Here is a 19035-nt window from a genome sequence, read left to right as displayed (position 1 = left end):
AATAGTTTGTCAAATTTAGTTGAAATCTGCTCTTTTAAACCGGGTTACAGGTCTGATCACTTAATTGTTTTGCTTGAGTTAAAATTTAATCCTTTTACCAAATGACGTGGGCTTTGGAAGTTTAATAATACTCTTTTGTCGGACAAAGAATATGTGGTAAAAGTTAAATAAATTATTCAGTCAGTCAGTAGCCAATATCTAGACAATGTAGAGAGTTGTAATTTTCAGTGTAAAAGTGGTATTGACGAAAGTCTTTTTCTTTTAGGTGTTAATGATGGAAATAAGGGGGGGGGCAACTATTTCTTATTCAACATATAGAAAAAAGGTCAAAAACAACACTGAAGAAAAGCTTATTCAGGAGATAGAGTATATTGAATCAAATTCTACTGTTGATATTAATACTTTGGATGAAAAAAAGTGCTTTGGAAAAACTACGCAAGGAAAAGTTACTTGGGCATATGGTTAGGTCTCGTGCCCAATGGTTGGAGAAAGGCGAAAAACCTTCAAAATATTTTTGCAATTGGAATCTAGGAATTATTTAAACAAAACAATAAACAAATTGAAGCTGAGGTAATTGGAATGCTACATGAACAAGGAGAAATACTAGATTATGTAAAAAAGTACTATGAAAAATTATATGCAAGTGTGGATACAAATTTGGTAAAGATTGATTTAGATAATATTATTTCTAATTACAATTCACCTAAGTTAGAAAAGGAGTTATCAAATGGTTTAGAAGATGATTTCTTAGAAAAAGAGGTATTGAATGTCATAAAACATATGAAGAACAACAAATCTCCTGGAAGTGATGGGTACACTGCTGAATTTTTTAAATTTTTTTGGAAAGATATTAAAATTTTTGTTGTTCCAACCATTAACTGTATATTTCTGAAGAAGGAACTCCCCATCTCACAGAGGCTTGGAATTATTGCCTAAAGGTGATAAACCTAGACAGTTTTTAAAAAACTGGAGACCAATCACTCTTTTGAATGTTTTGTATAAGATTATTTCAGGGTGTGTTAGTTTCAGAATCAGGTAATTTTTGGATTATTTAATATCTGATACACAGTCTGGATTTATCAAGGGAAGGTACATTGGAGAGAATACTAGATTTATGTTTGACCTGTTATCTTATACCGAGTTCAAAAACATACCTGGTCTTTTAGTACTTATAGATTTTGAAAAGGCGTTTGATTCTATGTCGTGGTCATTCATATACCAAGTCCTTAAATATTTTGGCTTCGGAGATAATATTATTCAGTGGATTAAGATTTTAAATACAAACTTCCACCTTGCTATTTTACAGTGCAGCCATTTATCACAACAGTTTGTTGTACAAAGGGGATGTAGGCAAGGAGACCCTGTCACAATTGCATTCAAATTGTATAGGTTCTTATTAAAACATTTCACCAATCTGGTAAAAGGATAGTCCTTGTAAGTCAAACAAAACAAAAAACAATTTATTTACAAATATACAATAATTAGGAGGTTGTTGACATCAGTTCTATCGGATGGAATAGATGGCATTCGACAAGACATCTCACATAAGTTTTTGGTTTGGATATTAATTGTCCCACCACGTGCACGTGCCCACTCCGTGGTCACCTATTTAAATATCGAACAACGTGGCATATTCAGTTTTCTTATACACATATTTGAAATTAGATACATATACTGACTCATTAAACACACCGCTGCAGTATATTACAATTCTGGGCTACCGTAACATAACAGCTATTTAAATTACAATTTCACATACCTGTAGTCTAACTCTTCTCACAATGCAGAATTAATATCAACCATAAAAATAGAAATAATGTACCACTTACTGGGTTGTATCTCTCTCACACAAATAAGCCCACACAGGGATGCCGTTCCCAAGATCACACAGCATGGGAAACGCCCAAGATATCTCACCAAGAGTACAGACACGTCCACACAGCTTGTCACCCAGAATACATCTAACCTCACTTTTCAAACCACTAAGCAAGTTTATTTAAAAATAATACCTGTTAAACAGGTTTTCTCCAGTAGTATTACTACACCCAGTGACCACTCATGCAAGCAAAAATATATAAATAACTCAAAAGTATGGAAATACATTTCAAACACAATTTAGATACTAGAACTCAACCAAAAGTATGGGGGTATGGTTGGAACATAATTGTGACAATACCTCCATTCCTAAGAACAAAATACAACTTTGTAACTTTTTATCGTAAATGAAATGTGTCGTAAGTTAAACAGTTCATGCACTTAAAACTAATCTATTCTGCAACATGTCGACTCAGGAAATCTGCTCCAATGTTCTCTGATCTGTTGCTCCATATTTATTCATCATGTGTGCAGAAATCCTAGCAATAATGATTAAACAAAACAAAGACATTAAAGGCATATTTATCAACGATTATGAACATAAGATATCACAATATGCAGATGACACTTCACTAGCCCTTGATGGTTCACCAAAATCTCTTTTTGCAGCTCTAGAAACCATATATTTTTTTTCTAGTTTTTCTGGTCTTAAAATAAATACATCTAAGACAGATTATTTGGATTGGATAAAAAAAAAATCCGGTCCGGTTTATCATCACACAAGATGGAAATTTGATTGGGGGTCAACAACATTTAACGTTTTAGGAATTCAGTTCTCGGTAGATCTTCATAATATTGTCGATATGAATTATAATTCACTAATTCCAACAATTATAGCTATGGTCCAGCAATGGAAACGACGGGTTCTTACTCCCATTGGTAAAATTACTGTTATTAAAAGTTTGCTCATTCCAAAACTAAATCATTTATTCATATCACTACCAAATCCAAAGAAAGAAACAATTTTATACCTTAACAAAACTATTTTTGAATTTTTGTGGAAATCTAAGATTGATAAAGTTAAGAGGTCAGTCATTACTCAGGACTATTCGTCAGGAGGGTTGAAAATGGTTGACATTAACAATTTTATAACATCTCTTAAGTGTTCTTGGATTAAAAGGTTTACAAAAGCACACAAACCTTGGATGGATTTTTTATTAACCATTTATGGAAATGATTTTTTACAGAAATTGTTTGATTTTGGTGATAGTTTTGTAATTGAATGCTTACACAAGGTAAACAATGATTTTTGGAAAGATGTGTTAAATTCATGGTTATATTTTATTACTACCTATAAGAATCACCCAAAGGTAAAAGATAATTTTTTAAATACTCCAGTGTGGTATAACTCGAATATACACATAGCAAATAAATATGTTTTTATTAAAGCCTGGTACATTATTGGAATCATTAACATATAGCGTTTACATTGATTTTGAAGTTTGATGAAATGTATTGAAAGATACACACATTCATGATTTGTCCTCCATACATCTATTTGTTTTTATGACTATTAGTGTCATTCTCATCAGAAAATACTGAATCAGAAAATATCAAATTGTTTTTTTTTTTTCTTACTCTTTTCTCCTATTCGTGACTATTGCCTATTTCTTGTGTGTTTATTTAATTCGGACCTGATGTACCATTTGACTCAAATATAAAGCGTTCCAAATTCTGTTAATGACAGAGTCTTATTTTTTTTAAAGTTGAAAACCGAAAAACGGTAAACATGTTTCAAGAATGAGAAGAAACGAAAGAACAAAAAATCGATCGCATGGTACTATGTGGGTTATCTTTCTTTGCATTGTCACAACTCGCTTAATTACCGAAGATACATTTTAAAACTCAACGAAATAAAAAGTGACGTAAAATCATACATGTTGTCTGTATTTCCGTAATTCACCGACCTGATAAGAGGAAAAGTATGGATCAGAAATCGACAGAACTTAGTAAGGAATCTAAAAAAAAATCATCATTATATCATTCAAAGTTGGCAAAATGAATTATTTGACAGGTTTAAAAATTTAGGATTTGCAATGTAAAATATGTATAAAATCAATATCCATTCGATAAAAAAACGACTTCAGTGCTTTCAAAAGGCCTGCCCGTACATCACAAAATAGTTTTGTAACATAGTGTTTTTGATAGAAGGACAAAATGATATTCCGTTCAATTTGATGCATATGCCTATTTATTAATGTAAGCCATTAAAAAATACTTTTGATTATCGGAAAATGATTTTGATATTCAAAATGACCGGCATTATAGAGTGTATACTATTGGTCATAGTCTTTACTTTAATATTAATGACTACCTGAAAAACTGCTTAATTGTAAAAAAAAAAAAGATTTTTTTTTATTACAGAGATGTGTGCCCCAATTTTCAATTAACAGGACAATTGGGAAAAGTCCCTTAATAAAAATGTGATAATTTGCATGGATATCTAACTAAGATTCAACAAACCATTTTGACCCATATACTGCAGCATATTCAATGGAACCCGAAACATCTATGTACATATGTAGCTTATGTGAAGACAGCCATTCATCTTGATGACAGATAAATTTGCTTTTAATATTATCTATAAACAGTTGCTACGCTTTTATATCTGCCAGCTTCTCAGAAGTAAAGTCTATTTCCCCGAATGGGTCAGATACATAACACGTTATATCTAAAAGACGTCTAAGAAATGGACGACCAGAGGTGACCACTTTGCAGGCAAGGTTGAGTGAGCCTATTAAAGTATGTAATTCCTTCAAATGTACTTTTCTTCTATGTACCGTCTTTGCAATGAATTGTCTCAAGTTGACAAGTTTATCATCTGGTAATCTGCTTATCATATGTACCGAGACTACTTTTTCTCCATAGTTTTAGATTGCTTAAGGGGCACTTCATTTCTTTGACATAAGTTTTCAAAGTTATTTACGTCAGAGAGACATTTCTGAGATGACGGTGGGCATATAAACAAGATATAATCAATAAAATGAGACATACCAGAGACCTTGTATTTTTTCAACATGATCAACTGCAGAGATGTGCTTAAGGTAGTTCGCAGGTTAACTGCTTGCGAGAAACCCTACCCTGAAAATTTGTCCGCGTGATCGATAGGTTTCAGATATTTATTTCTTAAATTTATTTGATATTCGTCTGCGTAGTAATAATGTTATCGTGATTCAAACACAGTGTCGCTGATAAAACCAAGCAACGCCATTTCAATGAAACATATAGTAAAATGCATATCTTAGTTGAAAACCGCATTTCAAAACTATGCTCCAAACTTTTAAACGATTTAGACGAACTTAATTTTAATCAACACAATAACAGAAGAGATAATTTTGAATCAATTCATAAAAAAAAATCAATATGTGTTCTCGGCAAATTGTTCTTAAAACAACTTTAAAGATTTAAAAGATTCCACAAAATCCTATATTTTTATCACGACATTAGCCCGACGTCATCAATTTCTTTCGTCTGAGAACCAAATATGAAAATGCGCTGGTTGACCAGACTAGCTGATTAACACATATTAGAACATGCAATTCTAATTAACATTATTATGAATGTTTTCCAATGCATAAAGGAAATTAATGTTAGGCTGTGAAGAGAAGAAACATGGCTACTTTTCTTTTCAATGAATCAGTCATGCATTCAATGCAAAAATAATTACCATACAAGTATTGACAGATAAATAAGTTTGTAATTGCATACGATAACTAGCTAAAGCCAAAATAATTTTAATAGTTAGATCGGTATTTGAAAATACAGAATTCATAATTGTGAAACGAGCGAAGTTAATGCATACGGTTCAATTTATTTACAATGTACTTGTCTAAACATAAATTAGATTAAAGAGTTCCAACGCACACTCATACCTTATAGAACTCAATGCGACAATGTATGTCATCTTTTAGCACTTGATAATTATAAATGTTTGTATAAACTGCAATTTAGCTTTATAAAAAAAATGGAATAAAAAAAAATTATTTTCTCGAAAATACATAACCAGACCCTACAAAGTTGTAAACTGGATCTTTAAGCTGTTCAGCAAATGTCATATTATTCCTCAAACGCAGAAAGAAAAAAAGTGTGGAAAACTCAAGTGGGACAGACAGACGGACGGACGGACAGGCAGACAGACTGACGGACGGAGTGACGGACGCAAAGGAAAGCTATAGTCCCTTCCGGTGAAACCAGTAGGGGACTAATAAACAGACTTCCCGGCCCCCAACCCAAAAACAAGGATTCAAGATAATTAATCTTGCTGTCGCACAAAATATAATCATAACTGAAGATCAAGCACAGGTGCAAGATCATCAACATTTTCAGGCAACCATTTTAAACAAATAAACATACTCCCTGACATGTTCTAAGAAGTCTTGGAAGGTGAAAGGAAAACAAATCTGTGCCCCACATAGTGCACCTTGTAAAATTAACGATGCTTAGACAACATGAATCAACTGACTCATGTAAATAACATACATGGTATAACTTGATATGCCTTTATTATAGGCTTATTGTCAATTGGCCGTTATAAATGGATTGACATACATTAATAATTTGAGATAAACTAACCTAGTTGCCACTTTATGTTAATACAGTGATACGTATTTAAGGGAATGCACAATAACGACATTCCTAATGCTTCTCCAATCCTTTTTTATTGGCAAGGGGGGGAGGGGGCTTCAGGCTCTTCAGAGGGGGGTTGGCGAGGTGCACGTCATGTATGCCTAAGTGAGACATATCCATCCAAAATCTCCAGTATAATATGTTGCTCAATGTCTGTGTTTTTGTGTTAAGATACCAAGAATTTCAGTCACGTTATCGTTGTACGAGAACACTCACAGAAGGATCCCTTCGCAGAAGCTGTCCGATAATCACCACTCTTGTCCCGAGGCCATATATCAGATATTCGGAAAACAAAACAATGTTAGTTGCAATTATTTGGTTTGGTAAAAGACCAATGTCGGTGCCACCTATTTGCATAATAAAAATTGTGGGGGTCCCTGCAACGTCCCTTATTATTTGGTGCAGGTCGTAGGTTCGTCAACCTCCTCTAACACAAACTGAGATTTTATACCGGTCATCGTCCAAATTTATGTTTAGCAAATTCTTGTTAGATATCATAATATCAGACAGTCTTCTGATATACGAAAGCCCGAGGAGACAGACGTGTGTTTTTATTGAGTCGGGATCCACCACTGCCATGTTAAATGGAGACACAAATCAATATATAAACTTACTTTCTTATTTCACTGCATTAGTTTTGCACCTCGTAATAAAAACCAATTTAAGCGCAAGGTTTTAGCTTCTGGAAGTTTGATCCCGATGGAATTAAGAAGGGACAATAAACTAGAACTCAGAAGAGTTGAAAACTTAGATAGCCGATACAACAAAGAAATTTTGTATATAAAACAGTATATTGAACATAACATTTTATTTATTATTGTAAGCAATTAAATTCAAAAATACTTTTGATTAATAGCACGTGGTTTTGATAAATAGAATGATTGGCATTATAGTGTGAATACTTTTGTTCACAGTCTTACTTTATTTTACTTCTTTTTATCAATAATTTTGGTCTGGTGTTTGCTCCTTTTTATTATTTAAAAACTTTCATGATGTATGAAACAAATCAATATAAGAATGATAGCAAAGACAGGAGGAATTTTTTTAAAACACAATTCGTGTTTAATCATTTAACTTAGTAAAGGTACATGTACATTATGTAAAATTAAATCATTATACGCAACGAAGATGTTTTAACAAGTTGTATAAATCACATTTGCTTATTTCATTTACCCTTTAATAGTTTATATTGCTTTTTCTGAATGACTTCATTATTTTTACTAATGTGTGTTGTATTTTTATCTTGTCATACTGTAGACATAAAACACAACTTTATATCACTGGTAAGGTTTCATACACATGCTTTTCCCGGTTTTTCTACTTGACTGGCAAATCACCTTCCTTGAATTTCAAAAATGAACGTTTACAGATTAATTGTGTGCTTATCAAGGATTTTGATAATTACTGCTTTTGGTAAGTAGCATAATAAAAATAAACATTTTATACTTACATATACATTTAAAATGATGAAAACAAGATCAAATACTAGGACATTGCTGCATGTTACTATTTATAGATAAGTTTATATGAAGGAAAAATTCCAGTTTGAAGCCACTAAACCCCACATGGTTGATAATCCCACGAATAATTTACCTTTTATTGTACATTTAAAAGACTTTAAAATATTAACATTGTGCTTAATCCTAAAACATTTGATTTTATTTTGTCATATTTATTAGCATATGTTGTTCTTCATAACCCCTATTAGATTATTTGTCTAGATTTGAATTAGATTATTAACTATATGTGTTTTATTTCACTGTAAAAAACCAGACTTTAAGAAAAAAGCATATTAACATACGAGACGAGATTTTAATGTTTAGATGTTTATCCATTTCTTTTGTAATTATAATTGTGTATAGTCAATACACAGCTTCAATAAATAGTCAATAATACGGAAGTCACACTTATTATGTTGATATTTCAAAACATAAATCTTAATATTTTGAATAAAACTCAAAACTACTTTATTATAGATAAGGAAACAAATGTAAGAAAAGAAAAAAAGGGTCTGCGGGCCATATTGGTAACATAAGCACTTTGCTTCATATAAAAAAGCTAAAGTTTTAAATTTATAGCGTAGTACTTAAATGTACGAATATCAATTTCATCTATACCTACAAATGAACAATTATAATGAAGAATAACATAGTTAAACCAATAAATAATTTGTTTTGGTAATGCTTGATCAAAAGACTCTCTTTAAATGTTAAGGAGACGATGACTTGGTGATACAAAAAGCATAAACATAGATAAATACATGTAAACTGCAACTAAACCTCGAGTTTACTTTTAAGGTTTTACGAGGAGTTTACTCTGTGGTTTTTTTTTTGAAAACCTGGGTCCACTTAGGGTTAACTTTGGGTTTACTTTGAAATTCCATTGGTGGATAACTGTACTCATTGAAGTGTGAGGCAGACCCATTTGTTATTGTACCATCCTACTATCTGCAATTCCTACCCTTTGTGTATTCTGAATACACAATAAGCGTATCTTGTCAGGGGTATAACTCTGAACGGGTTTACTTTCTGTGTCCACTCTGTGTTTTCTTTGGTTTACTCTAAGTCCACCCAAGTAAACCCGAGGTAAACCCAAGGTTTAGCTGGGGTTTACTTTCTGTTTGGTTGGGTCTGATCTCTACTGTACTATTGCATATCCCAGCTATATTAGTGATCAACATAATTCGTCGATACATATTTCTTTTTAAAGAGGATTTGTCATACAATAAAGTTGCAACTCAAACACCAATATATCCTGGGAACTCTTATAACGCAAGTAATGCACTAGACAGACAAATAGGAACGTGTATGAGGACAGAAGAAATAGGACTTAATTCTGCATACCACAACATGTGGTGGAAAGTGGATCTTGGCGGAATATACAACATTTATAGTATCAACATTCTTTTCAAAGATTATACAGGCTATGGTATAGTACATGTCTTTAAATCCACGTGTTAAAATTTTAAGGGTCAAGTTTGCTATGTTTATAATTTGTCACGTGAGTTTTGATTAAATGGATGATCATTATAAACAAAAATATTACGAATATTTCTTTGAATAATGAACATCATCATTATTCGCCTTCTTCACTATTTTTTATTAATGGTGTTATAGTGGAATGTTTACATCATATGTGTCTAGGGGAATATATGAAAATACTTACATATAAGAACAAATTTAACATTATCATAATTATTAATGAAAGTTTCATAGAGTAGTGCATTATTTTTTCATAATACATTTATTATTAATTTAGTTTTATAAGGTTGTTTTGCTTTTTAAATCCTAGTTTAAGTGATCCATCCATAGTATATAGGGTAGTAGATAACCATATTACTACTATTGGCGAATATATCATTTTATTAAAGTGTTTTGGGTTTTTTGGTGTATAATATCCCTATATTTTGAAAACGTTTTTACTGATATCGATAATTTAATAATATCGAGTAAATATTCTAATTAAACCCATTTGTAGAAACCCGACAGAGGGGACGATTTGCGGGGTTTTCCTTGTATATATCAAACACCAGTGGTATAGAGGGTTCTACTTTGAGGTGTTACAAGGACGGACCTCAGTTGCCGCCCCTGAACTTTACAGCAGTGTGTACGGTATCTGGACGTTATGTGATATTTTTCAACGAAAGACTGGATGAAACTCCCTACCCAAAAGGATATCAGCTACAAAATGTATTTACCGAGCTGTGTGAAGTTATTATTGAAGGTAAATTATTTCATAAAAATAAGATATGAAAGTTTCTTTTCTTACCTTTATATCAGTTTATTACTAAAAAATAAAGTCAACCAGAACTACTAAATTTAGTTTGCTATGTATATTACGGGAGGTCTTTTAGTTTATTTTATATTTATTTGTGGCTGAATCAAACATGAAATAATAATGTAATTATTTTCTTTTATTCGCATTTTCATTGTGACAGTTATTTGCTGTTCGAGTAAATAACATTCCAAAAAATGCATGTTAAAGTAAACATGCAAATACAAAAACTCGTTTAGTACGAACACGGTTCTAGTGAATTCTCAGATATAGCAAAGTTTTTTAAGTCCCCGGTAAAATTCTTATCAAATCTTTGCAAAAAATTTCGGTGATAACGAATTCGGATATAACGAATTTACGTATATTGCGAACTGATTTTGAGTCTTGTAGAAGTGAAAAATAACAAAGTTTAACACTTTTATAACGAATTTCTTTGCAAATTAAAAAGTTCGCACTACCATTTAACATAATAGTTTGAATGTATTTATTTTCATATAACTTTTCAATTCATAATCCGAAAATTAAAGGTATCAAAGTAATGCATTTTTATTTTAAGCCTCAATTAGTAAAACTTATAGTCTGGTGGAAGAATTCATGTATATAGTCAATTCGCTATAATTACTATTACGAAATCGTTATACGAACATAACAAAATACGGATATAACAAAGTAAATCCATTAGGACTTCGCTATAACCGAGCTGTACTGTACATGTAAATCATGCTTATTTAGTCCTATTTCTATTAATTTAAATCAGGCTGTACAAACCATAGCGTCTATGGTAATGGATGTGATACTAAATGTCCAATCAACTGTCAAGATAGCCTTTGCCACATACTAAACGGAACTTGTTTTGCATGCAGACCAGGATGGAAAGGGGACACGTGTGAAACAAGTACAAATATGAAATCATCCAAAGCATTTGATTTAATTTGTCTACTGTGGTCACCTGCTGTCCATTTTCTTTTCTTCTTCAGTCAATTTGGCGCTCCATCTGTTCACTTGCTATCCATCTTTAAACAGTCTGTTTATTCGTTCATAGGTTGGATAAATTTTCTGTTGTTGTAAACCAAATATGACAAGAACGAATAAGAGTAGATCTCTACTATTAATAAAAAGCAATGTATAAGCAACAGTTAAGGGAAATAACAAGGGAACTATAACGTAATTATAATGAATAAATGCATCGTAGATTGATTTATTTTTAATAGAACGAGAACATTGTAATTCGTGTTACAAAGGAAGTCCACTTCTGCTAGAAAGGTTATACGGTGGTTAAAGCTATTCGTAATTTCTACTTCCTTCAAGGCTTTTAGGCCTTTTACTTGATTTGTTTTGTTCGAAATGAAGTTATATTCTTTTTTCACTATTTTTACTCTGTATTATACCTTGTGCAAAATTATATATTGATATTATATACATGTAGAGTGCGGGATTGGTTTGTACGGTGAAAAATGTACGCAGCAATGTTCCGGAAATTGTAAAGATAATGAAACCTGTAATCACGTGACTGGTCAATGTGACGATGGCTGTACTACTGGATGGAAAGGAGATATGTGTGACAATGGTAATACCTGGTATCTGTACTTCAGTCCCTTTATAAAGTACTTACTTGTGTATTTCATACAACACAATTTAGACTTTTCTGTCTTCTCACTTGATATATATAGAGAAATGGTATATTTTGAACATTATCAATTATGGATAAAAACGCTTAAAATATAGTTTTGTAGAATAGAATGCCAGAGAGTACCTAGATAAATGATTCAGCGAGCAAATATAGCATTTTCAGGTGACAATTAATCAACAGGTAAAATGTATTGCAGAGTGTGATAACGTAACCTTCGGATATGATTGCACAAACAATTGCAGTACTAATTGTTTGAAGGAGTTACCGTGTAACAAAAAGACTGGCTATTGTGATAACGGATGTAACCCGGGGTATACCGACAGTGACTGTAATACACGTGAGTTTTGTCATTGATAAGCTGATTAACCATATGAAACACCTTTTGTATAACAATTAGTCATCTGAATAGTATTTTAACGGTCAGCAATAAAACTATTAATTAAGTTTATTGAATGGTATATATATAACGGTATGTAGATGGATCATTGATTTAAACGTTGTTAACACTAAGATTATCTAATTTATCTTTTTAATGATTTCTGAAAGACATTGTGTTACCCCAAGGTGTCTCAAATAATCAATGTTGCCCTCAAAAATCAAACAGGTTATGTTCGTAAGGAATATTATCTAGATAATCTGTCCAGCTAGCTGACATAAAGCACAATTATTTGAACACATGTTGGTCTATTTATTTCGTTTGTGATTGATGTATTATTTGTTTCTTGTCCGTAGGGTGTCCGTTTGGACATTTTGGACGTGCCTGTAAAGAAAGCTGTAATGAACATTGCTTACAAGAAAACAGTACACTTTGCAATCATGTGGGCGGTGAATGTTTAAATGGATGCAAACAAGGCTACATTGGAACACACTGTAACAACTGTAAGAAAGTTGAACCAACCCATTTAATTAAAAACATATATTGTTGATTAACTTCGGTTAAGTCATTTTCTTTCTCGGACAAATGTTAAAAATACTTTTTTCCTTAGGCAGAAAAACATTGTCATTTTCTGATTTAATATTTTCATACATTAACTTCTCTAATATCAATCAAGCTTGTGAAGAAGGACACTATGGTAGAAGCTGTTCTTTTGACTGCTCTCCAAATTGTGACACATGTAGACACACTGACGGCTTCTGTACTTGTAAGGCGGGATGGTTGGGCTATAATTGTACAACAGGTAAATACCCCTGAAAAGGAAGATTTAAGAATAAATTGCGATCGAAAAACTAGCAATCCTTACAAATGTACTGTATTAAACATATACCTGACACCTAATTGAATCTCAGTTGTTTAGATTTATCTGAATATACAATGTCCAGAAGAAGCTCATATGTTCTTTTACACGGAAAAGTTTCATGATAAATGTTTTAACAAAGCTCTATAGTAAGCGGTTAAGGATAAAGTAGCGTCAATGTTTACTTTTAACGAAATTTGTTCATACAATCCGATTTACTTTTACGAAACATATTTTCAGATATATTTTTTTCTTGTGCTTTATCACCTGTTCTTGTTTCGTCGCTTTCCAATTAAAAAGCATAACATTTTATTTTACCTGATTTTTCAATTTTCATATTCCCTTACTAACAAGCTAAAAATAAAACCAAACAATACATGGCATTGTTAGGTAACTTTCATTTTTTTCATTTTATTTCAAGATTTCTTTTTATCTAAATAACTGACAAGTTAATGTTTCATATTGTTTCTATTATAAAAAAACAATCAGCATTTCTTTTTGTAAAGAGTGTCCACCGGGACATAATGGATTGGACTGCAGGGATAACTGTAGCGGACACTGTATAAACAATGAACCATGTGATCATGTCAGTGGAGTGTGTCCAAGTGGTTGCCAGGATGGGTACACTGGAGCACGCTGTAATAATAGTAAGATAAAGAACAGCTGCTTTCACAAATACTATGCTTTTTTTTCTTTTTAAAAATGTACTTTAAATGACTTCATTTGTATACTAGCTTGTGAAGAAGGGTATTACGGCGGAAACTGTTCCAAAGTTTGTTTCCCTAACTGTAAGACATGTCGAAACACAGATGGGTTGTGTTATTGTGTTGCTGGTTGGATGGGCTCCAACTGTACCATAGGTATATGTCTTTTAAAATTCTTAAATAGATCTTTAACCTTAATTATACATGTGCGTATAATCATATGCTAGATTTTTCTTCTGAATTTGTAAGTATAAATGATGATCGGTTTACATTAAAATTACCTTCGATTAAAAGCGTGTTCACCAATCTATAAGAAATAATAATCAACATTTTTTCAAAGTTTCTTTTAAAATATTTATCTGGTTTTTTTTTATTCTTTTTAATGCAATGAAGAAATTATCTATGTCATATTTTTTCATAATTTAATTGCTGTTTTGACTTAGCTATTATATGTAATTTAGAATTTGTCAGAAACTCATCAAAAAATAAGTTTTTGTTACTTATCCTTTTTTTTTTTTTAATTTTTTCTTTAAACAATAAGATAAACTTACGTTTTCTGCTGAAATTAGAGTGTACTAACTTGTTTTTATTAAATATTTGTCCCAAATAAATTTAAATGTTATCATTAAACACCAACAACAGAATGTGACCAATCATATGGGGAGAACTGCCGGTATGCATGCAGTGAACATTGTGTAAACCAAACATGTGACAGGTTCAATGGAAGTTGTTTGTTGGGTCGAACGGACGAACACAACTGCAATAAATGTAAGATATTCTTAATCTTGTGCAATCTGTTCAAACTCTAATGAAAAAAATGCATTCTAAAACTTACGGCAGTACCAAAAATAAGAGTCATAATAAATTTCGTTTTGAAGATAGTGAAAAAATACGTCTAATGACAGAAGAATTAGTTGGATCTTCAAAGCAGTTAACACTGTGGATCATTGGATTCTCGGTGGCACTTGGAGTCAGTGTTGTTTTTATCATTACCACCTGTATATTAACGATATTGCGGTAAAAATATATTTCATTCCATTTTAAAATTTGGTTTAAAAGTACAGTTATCTAATGTACTTATACTGTCATTTTTCAATGAATAACGTACTGGTATTTTCGTAATTCATTTGATTTACGTTACAGGCACGTAGAATCAGGGGGGGCCAGGGGGGGCCTGGCCCCCCCACCTTTTCTCGCAGCAACAATTTTTTTAAAATTTACATATAAAAAATGAAAAAATGGAATTATCATAGAGTTGCCCCCCCCCCCACTTTTTTGGGAGTATGTAAAAAATTGATATGAAACACAGCCCCCCCCCCCCCCCACGGATTAGGATTTTGAAGACTTTGGGAAACTTAAAATTTCCTTTTTTTTTTTTTTTTTTTTTTTTTTTTTTGCTTGTCAAGATTTTTTGGATGAGTCTACCCCCCCCCCCCCCACTTTCAAAAACGATGCTACGTGCCTGCGTTAACGACTTGATTCTGCGAATGTTAAACCATAATCATTTAACGTAGGAAAAAATCCATAAAGACGAAAATTAGAACTGATGACAAGCAGCCCTGTCTGACGTCAACAACAACCACTGAACATCCGGGTACATCCAATATGGCGTCTAACTACCAGGAACTTGTTACAGATGGAGAAAGAAACACATATGAGTCGATACTGCTAAAGTAGTTACAAACCAGATACCGTGCGATGATCAATACACTTTAGTGACTAGCATGTGTTATCAATAATGATACAAAGTAAACCAGGGGCTGTTTTAGCATAGTTTGTTTACCCTTTGTATATGTTCTCACTGTTGTTCATGAAAATTGTTACTAACAATGTTATTTACTTGATATGTCATCCAATGGTATTGAAAGTGATAATATTTTTCCGTTTATTTGCATTTTGTTATTTTGTTAAAAGATCGAGAAAATAAGCCCGCCTTCAAATTACTTGGCCAGTGTTCCCCTAACAGTCACAAAAAAATACACTTACATTTATTGTATTACAAAGTTATCTTACCGTGTTAGATGTAAAATATTACTGATCTGTAGTACATCATGTAAACCGGTTGAGTTTGGTCATGATTCAGATGTACATGTACGTCTGAAATATTTTGTGTAGTACATAGTTAAATGGTCCTTGGCGTTAGGCCAGAAATCACAAGTTCAACTACAGTCAATTGAGGTTGTGTATTGTGTCATTGTCAATAACTTTTGGCACATTTTTAAGTCCACCTAGGAAACGGTACTCGCGATGGTTGATGTCCAGGAAGCCATATACTTTCATGTCTTTAGTATCATGGAAACTGTGAATAAGCACATATCTCATGCACATTAATAGCTTTGAGAAATATTTAACTGTTATAACTGTGTTAACAAACCATTTGTTGCTCCTTTCTTTGCTTGTTGAGTCACGTTATAATAATTAACAATATTTGTGTATATATAACTGATTGAGATACACCGCAAAGATTAGAATAAGATTGCAATAAATCGTACAGATAACAATAATAATTTATCGGTCCAGTTATATGAATTTGACGTCTTTGATGAGCAATTGTAAAACGAAACATGTGATAAATAGCAAATAAGGACCATTTTCAAAAGATTTGATTGTAAGCAACGGTATCATTGATGTACAGCTAAAATATATAGAAAACATTAATGTTTTTTTTCCATAGTACACTTTATATCAGCATGGCATCAAAGTCAGCCAGAGGGCTGAAAGTCTGATGCTCAAAATTCATCAAAGGATAAAACAGGGTATTGTATGGAAAAGAGTATGTAATACGATTTTTTTTACATACTTAACGATTTTAACTTACGGAACGCATCTTTCGACATCCTTAGAGTCAAATTTGATAATTGTTTTTTTATCCTATAACATAAATTTAAAAAGACATCTTACAGAGGGGCTCGATATTTTAATAATCAAGAATATGTGCAATGGTGTTTCTGTTCAAATAATATATATGACCATTATCGATTAGTATTAAAGTACAATAAAACATTTTTTACTGTTTGCGCGCTTAATAAAACTAGCCAGATTTTTCTGATGTTCAGGTTACAAAAAGAAAACACCAGTTGCCAGAGTTTCCTAAAATACATCCATTTGAACATGTAAATAACACATGCTTTCGGAACGCCTCGGGTCTTTTCATCAGAACTTGAAAAAACAACTCAATATTTCGGCCGGGTAACGTAGTTTCATGTAGAATACATCTATTTTCGTCAATTTAACATATTTTTCAAATATTTCTGATTGTTATATGTATTGAGCACCTGAGGTTTATTAATGGTCTACAAGATCAAACCTCAGCAGGAAATGAACTGTCTTGTATCTATATTTAGGTGGAAGGGGTGTCATTGACAAGGTCGTAGTACTTTCTATGTTATTTTTCCGCTGACGGAAACCCCCCATAAAATTGCGATGGAAGGACCCAAGATAACTTCCTTATGAGTGATGAAATACTGCACACGTGTACAAAAAACTCAATAACATGGTCACTTTTTATTGTGTTCATTAGCAGGGTTGTTCCTAGCAGAAAGTTATGGTACGTTTTATGCTATTTTATGTAATTAAGGACTGTTGACTTCATTATTCTCGGTGCAGAAAATACACTGAATTGTAAGATATTTTTTCCCCTGAATTTGTAAAGTTTTATATTTGATATCTTGAACAAGATTTTTGCATTCGCATTATACAATTATTATCATGTACACTGTTCTTTAACGACTACCATTACCGATCAAAGATTGAATATTTCAATGCAAAAAAAACCTCTGGATTTAAAACGACGAATCCAATTTGTAATCAGATATCATTTTTCAGGTATTTCATATTTTATTGATGGTCATTGTTTAACAACCTCTGGTGAAAAATTGTATTTCGAATAAACAAATGTCAAGAAAATATCGATCAATTATGTATTACGGAATATGTTTAACAAAAGATTAGAATTTATGGTGACCAAACTTTTTTTTTTCATTTGGCAAACATCATGCCGAATTCTGCATGCGCCTAAGAAGCAACAATAAGCAAAACAAATAAACAAACAAGCAAACAAAAAACGAGACGATTGTCCATACTAGTATGAACCATCTGAATACTCAATATAAGGTAGCTTGATAATGTATCGTTATATGTCATATTTCAATAGATGACTTATCCTACATGAAAGTTGCCACCCAAATGCACACTTATCATCCCAACCCGCAGTACGCCGCCAGAAACGCAGTTGACGGAAATACAAAAACATGTTCGAACGCTCAACAAATTGGACTTGGGTCACCGTGGAAGGATGTGTGGTGGAAAGTGGATCTTGGTGGAGTTTACAGCATTTACAATATTACCTTACAGTTTAAAACACACGGCGACGGTATTTCTTATTCTTTTTGTGTTATGTAATCTTTATCAAAATGAGGTATATTGAAATTAATATCATAAATTTTATTCAAACCGGCCTGGTCAGATATTTTGGTACCTACAGTATGAACAATTTCCATACAAACCAATTATCTTAGAAAGTTATAGACTTTCGCCTATTTACACCAACATATTTCCTTTCAAAGTTAGAAATAATCAAGGTAGGAAACGGAACCGTTTGGTGTCGTCCCGATTGATCAGGTTTATCCAACCCTTATATTATGCATCGATTTTAAACAAAACAAACTTCAGAAAGATTATGGATGTTGTACAAAGGACTATCTATGAACATTATAGAAATCTTACTTTCTTTATTTTTAACGAATGTCAAAGTCGTTATACAATCACACCCGCCTCGACGTCGGGGACCAATCTTAATAAGGGCTTTGGAGACACCCTGCATATTCAAGTTTATGTAGGAAATAACAGCCACATTTTGACAGCGTATTGTGTATAATTTGGCTATTGTCACTCCTATCAATCAACTTTCACGGCAAAATACCAGCAGTTATTTATCACAAACATAAAATCAAAAGAATACCGATACTTTCTAAATTTACGTGTCAATAATATAACATAAATGAAATTATGTTTAAAAGCTATTTAAGTAGGAATCGGGAAGTAATTCAGGTCTTCTCTCATTAATATTCATTAAATACAATCCTCAGCAAAAAAATTGCGACGCAATTGTCACTCCTATTATATATCAATCAACTTTCACTACCAGTTATTAATCACAAACATAAAATCAAAAGAATATCAATGCTTTTCA

General features: G+C 32.2%; 1 protein-coding gene across 2 annotated transcripts; it reads left to right on the top strand.

The window, feature by feature from the left end:
• The first annotated feature begins 7779 nt into the window (after positions 1–7779).
• LOC117688045 (protein draper-like) lies at positions 7780–16351 on the top strand. 2 transcript variants are annotated; one of them, XM_066082420.1, is made up of 13 exons: positions 7780–7914; positions 9211–9429; positions 9979–10224; positions 11033–11170; positions 11702–11842; positions 12102–12242; positions 12638–12784; positions 12958–13083; positions 13647–13787; positions 13875–14000; positions 14487–14612; positions 14723–14861; positions 15359–16351. In XM_066082420.1, exons 1-13 carry the CDS (start codon positions 7857–7859, stop codon positions 15519–15521), a joined length of 1911 nt encoding a protein of 636 aa, XP_065938492.1. In that variant the 5' UTR covers positions 7780–7856; the 3' UTR covers positions 15522–16351. The 2 variants fall into 2 exon arrangements, with proteins under 2 accessions (XP_065938492.1, XP_065938494.1); XM_066082422.1 differs by lacking the exon at positions 11033–11170.
• The last annotated feature ends 2684 nt before the right edge of the window (positions 16352–19035 follow it).

Source organism: Magallana gigas, chromosome 1 (assembly GCF_963853765.1).
Source record: "Magallana gigas chromosome 1, xbMagGiga1.1, whole genome shotgun sequence".
NCBI classification, from domain to species: Eukaryota; Metazoa; Mollusca; class Bivalvia; order Ostreida; family Ostreidae; genus Magallana; species Magallana gigas.
This window is presented reverse-complemented; position numbering and strand designations above follow the sequence as displayed.